The sequence below is a fragment of the Bufo bufo genome, chromosome 2, assembly GCF_905171765.1.
Source record: "Bufo bufo chromosome 2, aBufBuf1.1, whole genome shotgun sequence".
In the NCBI taxonomy this organism is placed as follows: Eukaryota; Metazoa; Chordata; class Amphibia; order Anura; family Bufonidae; genus Bufo; species Bufo bufo.
Genome location: NC_053390.1, coordinates 586,463,252 through 586,475,420, shown reverse-complemented (window position 1 = coordinate 586,475,420; position 12,169 = coordinate 586,463,252). Strand labels below are relative to the sequence as shown.

Below are 12,169 nucleotides of genomic sequence, written 5' to 3'. Positions count from 1 at the left end.
AATGTTACACCTTATATATGCCATCGCATACATTGTGACGTTATTGTTCTTTTCTTTGTTTCTATAAATGGGAGGTTGCATCCTCCATTTGTACTGTACCACTGATTTCAATAAAGAATTTAAAAAAAAAAAAAATAATACTTCAAACAATATAAAAAAAAAAAAAAAAAAAACACAAGAAAATCTAACCAAATGTGATATCGCTGCAAATGTACCGACCACACAATGAAGTTTAGCATGTCGGTTTTACCACAAAGTAAACACCTTAAAAACTAAACCCATAAAACTGTGATGAAATAGAATTTTTCCAATTTTACCCGATTTGGATTTTTTTCCAGTTTCCCATTACGCTGTATGCAGTGTAAGAGGTTGCCATTACAAAATACCACCTGTCCCACAAAAGATGAGCCCTCATACAGCTATGTAAATGGAAAAGTTTTGACTCCAGAAAAGCACGGAGTAGAAAAATGAAAACAAGCAAAAAAAGAAAATCTGCAGCAGGAAGGGGTTAAAGTCAATTTTGCAGGAGTCTGCATTGCCATAATGTGCACCAGATTTATCTACTATCACACAGAGTTTGGTATAATTGGTACAATGCTTGAGATGTCTTGAGATTTTCTGCCATGTTTTATACCACTCCTTTACACGAGTAATATTGTGACAGTTCTCAGTCAATAAATCTGGAGTAGATCAGCTCGGCAGGCTAACTACTTCCACCTTCCCACCCACTTTTGAAAACTGGAGTGGTATTTAACCCATTGAAAGGACACACGTGACCTCTGCAGCCAATCCCTGGCTCCACCGATAACTTGTTAGTTGTGCAGTACTTCACTGGGTCACGTGCCGTACAGGTGACAGGTCACTGCTTCGGTCAGTAATTGGCCGCAGTGGTCATGTGCGGCTTCATCAACAGGATGTCCTGGGACCTGTGGAGGCAGCCGTGGAGAGATGCAGCTGGTAGTATAAACCTCACTGGAGGTCCGGCCACTCTGAAGAGGTCTGTTAAAAAATTTTTTAGTTGGATCTCCTTTAACAGAAGTTGACATTAACCCTCTCATTACCCTCGAGCAGAAGGGTAATCTGAAATGAGTCTGATTTTTCTTATTTCCTGTTGTCGAAACATCTTAGAATGTAAAAACCAGATTATATGACTTCCATGATGTCTTTGTGAATGTGGTCAGTCTGTATTCCCGGTGAATGCTTGTTATAATGCATGTCATCCTTGTAGGCCCACAGCTTCAGATTTACTTCTCGATGACATATTTAGTGACATCTCACCTGCATACACACCCTTCCGCAAACCTGCCAGCCTGTTCTCCTCTGCTCTGAGATGTGCCGACCTTTCCCTGCCTGAGGACATCAGTCTCCTGTGCAAAGGTACCATCAGTACATCGGAAATCGAGATTAGGACATAGTCTATTAACTTTCCAGAAAGGAAATACACACTCACTGCTTATCATCCTATCATTTTAGATGAAGGCAACCTTCTGGCAGAACGATCCATCGAGGAGGTGTACCACCTCTGGTGCTTGGCTGGAGGAGACTTGGAAAAAGAATTGGTCAGTAAAGGAATCATAAGGTCCAAACCACCGATTTGCACATTACCCAAGTAAGTGGAAATAATCATTGTGTTAACATGCGTGGAATCCCTTCATCTGCAACAGAGCCCACAGCAATGTGGCAAACGAAAGTCATATTTTGTCACTGAATGGTTTCTTGTTTCTCAAAACATATGTAACATTAGACGAAGGAAAGCTGAGTAAAATCTCAGCTCAAATTTTGAATTATTACCACATTTATATAGGGAGAACACCCATATCACCCATGTAATAAAATAATCAACGGCAGCAATGAGCGCAACCAAATTCTTCCTATAGTTTGATATCAGAATCTTTATGTATGTTGCTGCCACCATCTGGTGAAAGATGAAAAATGCAGCCTGCTTATACATTCTATAGCAACAAAACACTTTTCAAAAAGACAACTTTTTTAGTACTTTTGCACACTTGCATTAGCCTTTCTGACTACTTCATTCATATATGTATGGCGTAAAAGCAGACAAAATCCTGTTAGGGAACACAGCTTACATGAGGAGTCCAGAAATCTGGAACAGGAAAAGCAAAATATACTTGGATTATTCACCTTTTAGGGGTGTTTGGGCAGACCCTCACCCTCCTGGCCAGACTTGCAAAGGTAGCTATACTTAGCGGTTCCCTGCCGCTGGGTCCTGGCTCCTTTGCTCTCCTTCCACCAATGTCTCATTCATGTTCCCCACTGTCAGCATTCACTTTGACACTGCTGCAGCCAAGTCACCTTGCATCATGTGACCAACTGACGTGACACAAAGGGGACAGGTCACCACTGTGGCCAGTCATTAGTAGAAACTTGACGGGGGGCTTAGGAGCTAGGACCCAGCAGTGGGCATCACGTAGGTATGCTTGCCCAAACACCCCTAAAAGGTGAATAACCCCTTGAAGGGACAGCTCCTCCAGACTTAATTTTTTTTATATTTTACTTCATCTTCTTATTATAGCCTCTTATCAGAAGATGGAGAAAGCTTTGGTCGTGGAAGAGACAGAAGCTCCCTTCTTGATGACACAACAGTGACTTTATCTCTTTGCCAACTCAGAAATGTAAGAATGGATTTTCATATTCCTGTTGACTGTGAAAAAGAACCTCCAGCTAACCTACATTTGCATGTTGTTATTTAGTCTGTGATCTGCAAGTACACCGAGATCCTTCTCCTTTTTCAGGATGTATGGCACTTGCAAATTGTTAGCCATCAGATGTATTTCATGCACATTTGCACACTTTTTGTCGGCCAACATTGCATTTTTCCATAGACTATATAATACAATATATTGTATTAAAATAATATGTTGACGTAGAACTGCTTAGTCACCCATTTTATAACACTGTTTGGTGGGTGACAAAAGTATGACCATTAGTGATGCCCATCTTAAACCCCCCCAAACCTAACAGTAACAGCCCCATGAAAGGCTAACAGTATAGGTGACTGCAGCCTGTATGGTAGACTTAGTATTAGCATTGACCTTAGGATTAGGGAATAGCATGCCTAGGTTTATTCATAGGCTGTCTGAGGTATTTAGAGTGGTGCCATCTATGGGGCAAACGTATGACTTCTTCTTGTAACTGCCTTTAAGAGTGCAGCTTGGATTGTAGAGGGGTGGCATCACATCACTTGCTTAAGAAATAGGTTGGCTTCCTATGTGAGGCTGTAAACTTTATCATATTTCATTGAAGAATTACTTATACAACTTACAGTTGCAAGAAAAAGTATGTAAACCCTTGGAATTAATAAAACATGGTCTGATTGTTACCTGAGTCACAATTACAGACAAATACAATCTAACTAAACTAATAGCACGCAAACAGTACCATTCATGTCTTTCATTCAGCATACTGAGTTAACATTCACCAGGCAGGGAGACAAAGTGAGTGAAACCTTGAATCTAATAACTTGTAGATCCCCGTTGAGCACCAACCTTCACCAAAACGTTGGACTAATCCTTCTTTTAAATGTGTTTGCATCTCAATATAGCTGAGATGATGACTCTGACTTGGCCATTCCAAAACACAAATGTTCTTCTCTAGCCATTAGTTGATTTACTTGTCTGCTTTGGGTAATTGTCTTGTTGGACCACCGAACATCTCATCTTCTCGAGGCCTTGGACTTCTGCCCTTACATTCTTACATGTTTAATAAACCTTATATTTCATTTTCAATTATTGCAAGGTTTCCAGTCCCTTACATGGCAAAACAGCCTGGAACCATGATGCTCTCATCAACATACTTCACAGTTGGGATGAGGTTTTGGTGTTGGTGTGCAGTGTTCCATTTCCTCCATACATAGCATAGTACATTTGAGCTGAAATGTACCATGTTTGTCTCATCTCTCCATGGAACATTTGCTCAAAGGCATGGAACACCCATGGTGTCTTTGGCAAATTTCAGACTGACTGCAGCTTTTTTCTTTTCGTGGTGTCTTTTCATGTCATTAAATTCAGTTAGACTCTATGGGTCACATTTATTAAGACCAGTGTTTTAGACACTGGCCTTAAATGGTTTCTGTCACCTGAAAAATGGGTATTGAGCTGGCTGACATTAGCAATGTGCTAATGTCGGCTGAACATAACTATATTAGTGCCATCTCACTGCCTGCCGCCGTTATTGAGAAAAACAAACTTTTATAATATGCTAATTAGTCTCGAGGAGCAGGGGGGCGTTGCACCTGCTCCTCGAGGCTCCGTTTGCCCCCCTCTTTTCATGCCCTTCTTCTCTTGATTGACAGGGCCAGGGCAGCGCTGCTCTCCTCCCGCCGGCCGTGTCTGCAGTGTATATCTTGCACCGCTCAGTATTCGGCACAGGCGCAGGGAGGGAAGGACGCTCGGCGGCTGCTGGCTTCCTTACTGCGCCTGCGCCAAATACTAAACAGCGCGAGATTTACACTGCAGACATGGCCGGCGGGAGGAGAGCAGCACTGCCGGGCCCTGTCAATCAAGAGAAGAAGGGCGTGAAAAGAAGTGGGCAAACAGAGCCTCGAGGAGCGGATGCAACGACCCCCTGCTCCTCAAGGCTAATTAGCATATTATAAAAGTTAGTTTTTCTCAATAAAGGCTTTAGGCAGTGAGATGGCACTAATATAGTTCTGTTCAGCTGACATTAGCACATCGCTAATGTCAGCCAGCTCAATACCCATTTTCCAGGTGACAGAAACCATTTAAAGGGTTTCTGTCACCAGAATTAACCCTAATAAACTGGCTGACATTAGCGATGTGCTAATGTCAGCAGACCCTAACTGTACTATTTTTATGCTTATGGATGCCCGGTTACTGCACAATTTTAACTTTGATGATATGCAAGGGTGGGAGGGGGGGGGGGGAGGCGTTGCTCCTGCTCCTAGAGGCTCCGTTCTCCCACCTCATGTCACGCCTTGCCGTCCTTGATTGACAGGGCCAGGCAGCGTTCGTCTCCTCCTGCCGGCCCTGTGTGCTGGGACTGCACAGGCACGAGATTTATCCAGGGCACAGGGACGGCAGGAGAAGACTAACGCTGGCTCTGTCAATCAAGGACGGCAGGGCGTGGCTTTAGGTGGGAGAACGGAGCCTCTAGGAGCAGGAGCAATGCCCCCCCCTCCCACCCTGCTTCTAGAGGCTAATTTGCATATCATCAAAGTTAAAATTGTGCAGTAACCGGGCATCCATAAGCATAACAATAGTACAGTTAGGGTCTGCTGACATTAGCACAATATCAGCCAGTTTAATAGGGTTAATTCTGGTGACAGAAACCCTTTAATAAAGGCCCATAGTTGGCGGTGGATCTGGCTTACATTTAGACCATTTTCTACACCTACAACAGGCATCCCCTTCCCCACCCATGCCACGCTCAAAATTGTAAACCTGGCGTGAGCGCGGAAAAGTTGCAGATAACGGCGCAACTAACTGTTATGCCACTATCTGCGCCTGAAATACGCCTAGATTAGTAAATGACCCCCTATTTGTCTATAATTGTGAGTTACATAGCATCCACACCACATTATATTAGTAAAGCAGTCAGAACAAATTTTATTAGTAATCAATGCAGAAATCCAAGTCATCCCCAAGGGTTCGGTTACTTTCATGCAGATGTATGATTACCGGGATTTTTAATCTTATACATATATTTTTTTTAACCTTTTAGAGGTTGAAAGATGTGCCTGGCGAAGCATATTACCCTCTCCTAGGAGAAGAGTGAGTATGGCCTTATAATTCTTCCTGGAATAGTTGCAGAAAAATCCAATGCAAGTGTAGTATTGTCTCATGCTATAATTTCATTCATGACATTATTATTCTTTACTATAGCATTCTTTCCATGGGTAGACGCAGCGCGTCAGATTAGCGATGTGCTTGACTGTATGGGAATGCTATAACTGGCAGTGCAGAATGTTGAGAGTGACATTGTAATAGCACGCTGATCATCTTTATTAATGATTCATGAACGACTCCCCAGAGAGCGAGATGCTACAGACACGGCCGGGGCATGGCAGGAACCGCTGTTCTGCGCCAGCGAGACACAAGCTGTCAGTGGCAGATGGGGCACGCATGTGTATATAACAAGCTCGTAATTTGTTCTTGTCTCTCTAATCACTTTTCAGCCAGTCAAACGTCCCTCATTCTGGTAGTAACAGCGAGCTCTCTACATCCACCCTTCCTCTGATTATCAGAGAGAAAGACACAGAATATCAGCTCAACCGCATTGTCTTGTTTGATAGACTACTCAAAGTAAGTACTTTTAGAATGTTGAATTAGTCTGAGCAGACTGAAATTACATGTTTGAAGGTACACCAATTCCAGAGTTTACCTTATCTACATATGCTCTTCTTCCTGAATCCACCCAGTAGTCCATGCTATCAGCTAAAAACGCTGATGATAGAGTTTTCAAGTGAATCAAGAAATCCTGAAATATGATTTTCCTTTAACAAATCTCCAAGTCTGACAACCTGAAAACACTGACATATGCTGAATGTATGAATGATACACTGTAATTGTTGTTTGTGTGTGTGGGTTACACAAATGTGGTGCCATGGTAATAATCTAGTTACGGACCACTTTTACTAGCATGGCCAACTTGCGCAAAATGAATATGGTGCAGCTTACAGAAATAAATGTTAGGTAAGTGCAGCGAGCCCCTGAGGAGCCAGTAATAGGGTGGTAGTGACCCTGATGAGATGTTGTGTCATGGTGTACTCCCTCAGGCTGTTCCCTGGGAGTCAGTGCAGTGGAAAAGTGATTTTAAGAATCATAGAAACATAGAATGTGTCGGCAGATGAGAACCATTTGGCCCATTTAGTCTGCCCAATATACTGAGTACTATGGATAGCCCCTGGCCCTATATTATATGAAGGATGGCCTTATGCCTATCCCATGCATGCTTAACCCCTTAAGGACTTAGGACGTATCGGTACGGCATGGGTCCCGAGTCCTTAAGGACCCATGACGTACCGGTACGTCATAACTTGAAATCGGTATTCCGGCGCCCCAGGGGTTAATCGGAACGGGATTTCGGCTGAAATCATTCAGCTGGCATCCCGTAACAATGCAGGGGGGGGGTCATTTGACCCCCCCGCATCGGCGATCGCAGAAAACCGCAGGTCAATTCAGACCTGCGGTTTGCTGCGCTTTCTGCAGTTTCTGATCTCCGCGGGCCCTGACCGGGGGATCAGAAGCTTTAGTGTCCCTAAAATATATATTTTACACCCCCCCCATCCTGCACCCCTGCATGATTTTTTGCCGGCGGGTGGTGCAGGGGGGGGAGTTGTGGGCGGTGGGGGCGGTGCGGGAGGCGGGATCACGATCCCCCGCCCGCCTCCCCTTGAATAATCGTTGGTGTTCAGTGGGTATACCAGGGTGCCAGCACATTGCTGGCACCCTGGTATAAACGGCTGACATCGATGATGCGATGTCAGCCGTTTAACCCTTTCCATACAGCGGTCCGTACGGACCGCTGTATGGAAAAAGTTAACAGTAAGAGGGAGCTCCCTCCCTCTCCCATCGGGGGGCTGCTGTGCCTTTGCAGCCCCCCGATGGAGAGGGAGAGAGCTCCCAGACAGCCCCCCGACAGCCCCGTCCTTACCCTTCCCCGTCTGCGCAGTTCTGACAACTACTGAGCAGACGGGGAAGGTTCCCATGGCAACAGGACGCCGTCTCAGGCATCCTGCTGTCCATGGTGCTGAACAGATCTGTGCTAAAGGCAGAGATCTGTTCAGACAAAGTGTAAGTAAAATACAGTACTGTACAATATATATTGTACTGTACTGTATTACACAGACATCAGACCCACTGGATCTTCAAGAACCAAGTGGGTCTGGGTCAAAAGAAAAGTGAAAAAAGTAAAAATCAAAAAACACATTTATCACTGATTAAAAATGAAAAAAATAAAATTCCCTACACATGTTTGGTATCGCCGCGTCCGTAACGACCTGATCTATAAAACGGTCATGTTACTTTCCCCGCACGGTGAACACCATAAAAATAAAAAAATATAAACTATTAGGAAATTGAAATTTTGCCCACCTTACTTCCCAAAAAAGGTAATAAAAGTGATCAAAAAAGTCGCATGTACGCCAAAATAGTACCAATCAAACCGTCATCTCATCCCGCAAAAATCATACCCTACCCAAGATAATCGCCCAAAAACTGAAAAAACTATGGCTCTTAGACTATGGAAACACTAAAACATGATTTTTTTTGTTTCAAAAATGAAATCATTGTGTAAAACTTAAATAAATAAAAAAAAAGTATACATATTAGGTATTGCTGCGTCCGTATCGACCGGCTCTATAAATATATCACATGACCTAACCCCTCAGGTGACCACCGTAAAAAAATAAAAATAAAAACGGTGTAAAAAAAGCAATTTTTTGTCATCTTACGTCACAAAAAGTGTAATAGCAAGTGATAAAAAAGTCATATGCACCCCAAAATAGTGCCACTCAAACCGTCATCTCATCCCGCAAAAAATGAGACCCTACTTAAGATAATCGCCCAAAAACTGAAAAAACTATGGCTCTTAGACTATGGAGACACTAAAACATTTTTTTTGTTTTAAAAATGAAATCATTGTGTAAAACTTACATAAATAAAAAAAATTGTATACATATTAGGTATCGCCGCGTCCGTGACAACCTGCTCTATAAAATTACCACATGATCTAACCTGTCAGATGAATGTTGTAAATAACAAAAAAAAAACGTGCCAAAAAATCTATTTCTTGTTACCTTGCCGCACAAAAAAGTGTAATATAGAGCAACCAAAAATCATATGTACCCTAAACTAGTACCAACAAAACTGCCACCCTATCCCGTAGTTTCTAAAATGGGGTCACTTTTTTGGAGTTTCTACTCTAGGGGTGCATCAGGGGGGCTTCAAATGGGACATGGTGTCATAAATAATGAGTTTTGTTTGGCTGTTAACCCTTGCTTTGTAACTGGAAAAAAAATATTAAAATGGAAAATCTGCCAAAAAAGGGACATTTTTAAATTGTATCTCTATTTTCCATTAAATCTTGTGCAACACCTAAAGGGTTAACAAAGTTTGTAAAATCAGTTTTGAATACCTTGAGGGGTGTAGTTTCTTAGATGGGGTCACTTTTATGGAGTTTCTACTCTAGGGTTGCATTAGGGGGGCTTCAAATGGGACATGGTGTCAAAAAACCAGTCCAGCAAAATCTGGCTTCCAAAAACCATACGGCGCACCTTTCCCTCTACGCCCTACTGTGTGCCCGTACAGTAGTTTACGGCCACATATGGGGTGTTTCTGTAAACGGCAGAGTCAGGGCAATAAAGATACAGTCTTGTTTGGCTGTTAACCCTTGCTTTGTTAGTGGAAAAAATGGGTTAAAATGGAAAATTAGGCAAAAAAAAGAAATTCTCAAATTTCATCCCCATTTGCCAATAACTCTTGTGCAACACCTAAAGTGTTAACGAAGTTTGTAAAATCAGTTTTGAATACCTTGAGGGGTGTAGTTTATATAATGGGGTCATTTTTGGGCGGTTTCTATTATGTAAGCCTCGCAAAGTGACTTCAGACCTGTAGTGGTCCCTAAAAATTGGGTTTTTGTAAATTTCTGAAAAATTTCAAGATTTGCTTCTAAACTTCTAAGCCTTGTAACATCCCCAAAAAATAAAATATCATTCCCAAAATGCTACAAACATGAAGTAGACATATGAGGAATGTAAAGTCATCACAATTTTTGGGGGTATTACTATGTATTACAGAAGTAGAGAAACTGAAACTTTGAAATTTGCAAATTTTTCAATTTTTTTGGTAAATATGGTATTTTTTTATGCAAAAAAATTAACTTTTTTGACCCAATTTTAGCAGTGTCATGAAGTACAATATGTGACAAAAAACTATCTCAGAACGGCCTGGATAAGTCAATGCGTTTTAAAGTTATGAGCACTTAAAGTGACACTGGTCAGATTTGCAAAAAATGGCCAAGTCCTTAAGGTGAAATAGGGCTGAGTCCTTAAGGGGTTAAACTCCTTCACTGTATTTGCAGCTACCACTTCTGCAGGAAGGCTATTCCATGCATCCACTACTCTCTCAGTAAAGTAATACTTCCTGATATTACTTTTAAACCTTTGCCCCTCTAATTTAAAACTATGTCCTCTTGAAGAAGTTTTTCTTCTTTTAAATATTCTCTCCTCTTTTACCTTGTTAAATCCCTTTATGTATTTAAAAGTTTCTATCATATCCCCTCTGTCTCGTCTTTCTTCCAAGCTATACATGTTAAGGTCCTTTAATCTTTCCTGGTAAGTTTTATCCTGCAATCCATGTACTAGTTTAGTAGCTCTTCTCTGAACTCTCTCCAAAGTATCTATATCCTTCTGGAGATATGGTCTCCAGTACTGAGCACAATACTCCAAATGAGGTCTCACTAGTGCTCTGTAGAGCGGCATGAGCACCTCCCTCTTTCTACTAGTAATGCCTCTCCCTATACACCCAAGCATTCTGCTAGCATTTCCTGCTGCTCTATGACATTGTCTGCCTACCTTTAAGTCTTCTGAAATAATGACCCCTAAATCCCTTTCCTCAGATACTGAGGTTAGGACTGTATCACTGTTTTTATATTCTGCTCCTGGGTTTTTACGCCCCAGGTGCATTATTTTGCACTTATCCACATTAAATTTTAGTTGCCAGATTTTTGACCATTCTTCTAGTTTTCCTAAATCCTTTTCCATTTGGTGTATCCTTCCAGGAACATCAACCCTGTTACAAATCTTTGCGTCATCAGCAAAAAGACACACCTTACCATCGAGGCCTTCTGCAATTTCGCTGATAAAGATATTAAACAATATGGGTCCCAGAACAGATCCCTGAGGTACCCCACTGGTAACAAGACCTTGGTCTGAATATACTCCATTGACTACAACCCTCTGTTGCCTGTCCCTCAGCCACTGCTTAATCTATTCAACAATATGGGAGTCCAAGCCCAAAGACTGCAATTTATTGATAAGCCTTCTGTGTGGGACAGTATCGAAAGCCTTACTGAAGTCTAGATAAGCGATGTCTACTGCACCTCCGCCATCTATTGTTTTAGTCACCCAATCAAAAAAATCAATAAGATTAGTTTGACATGATCTCCCTGAAGTAAACCCATGCTGTTTTTCATCTTTCAATCCATGGGATTTTAGATGTAACACAATCCTCTCCTTAAGTATGGTTTCCATTAATTTCCCCACTATTGATGTCAGGCTTACTGGCCTATAGTTGCCCGATTCCTCCCTACTACCTTTCTTGTGAATCGGCATAACATTTGCTAATTTCCAATCTTCTGGGATGACTCCTGTTGCCAGTGATTGGTTAAATAAATCTGTTAATGGTTTTGCTAGTTCACCGCTGAGCTCTTTTAATAGCTTTGGGTGTATCCCATCAGGCCCCTGTGACTTATTTGTATTGATTTTAGACAGCTGACTTAGAACCTCTTCCTCTGTAAAGACACATGCATCAAAAGATTTATTAGTCTTCTTTCCTAACTGAGGTCCTTTTCCTTCATTTTCCTTTGTAAAGACTGAACAGAAGTATTCATTGAGGCAGTCAGCTAGTTCTTTATCTTCCATATACCTTCTTTCTTTTGTTTTTAATTTTGTAATTCCTTGTTTTAGTTTCCTTTTTTCATTTATGTATCTGAAGAATGCCTTATCGCCTTTTTTCCCTGACTGAGCTAATTTCTCTTCTGCCTGTGCTTTAGAAGCTCTTATAACTTGTTTAGCCTCTCTCTGCCTAATCTTGTAAATTAGCCTGTCATCCTCGTTTTGTTTTTTTTTATAATTCCTAAATGCTATCTTTTTGTTTTTAATGATTTTGGCCACTTCTGCTGAGTACCACAGTGGTCTTTTCCTTTTTTTGCTTTTACTGACAAGCCTAATGCAATTTTCTGTTGCCTTCAATAGTGCCTCTTTTAAGTAGTCCCATTTCTCCTGGACTCCAATGAAACTGTTCCAATCTGATATGGACTCGTATACCACTAATCTAATTTTAGAAAAGTCTGTTTTTCTAAAATCTAAAACTTTTGTTTTTGTGTGGTGTGACTCATTCACTGTACTTATAGTAAACCACACTGACTGGTGATCACTAGATCCCAAGCTTTCCCCTACAGTAATATCATA

General features: G+C 41.6%; 1 protein-coding gene across 2 annotated transcripts in view; it reads left to right on the top strand.

Annotated features, from left to right (window-relative positions):
* TBCK (TBC1 domain containing kinase) overlaps positions 1 to 12,169 on the top strand; it is a 444,055-nt gene that overhangs the window by 138,134 nt on the left and 293,752 nt on the right. For both annotated transcript variants that reach the window (XM_040418258.1, XM_040418257.1), the window contains exons 10-14: positions 1,229 to 1,377; positions 1,474 to 1,609; positions 2,534 to 2,633; positions 5,701 to 5,750; positions 6,155 to 6,281. In XM_040418258.1, the coding sequence (XP_040274192.1) occupies positions 1,229 to 1,377; positions 1,474 to 1,609; positions 2,534 to 2,633; positions 5,701 to 5,750; positions 6,155 to 6,281 (562 nt within the window). The remainder of the gene's footprint in view (positions 1 to 1,228; positions 1,378 to 1,473; positions 1,610 to 2,533; positions 2,634 to 5,700; positions 5,751 to 6,154; positions 6,282 to 12,169) is intronic.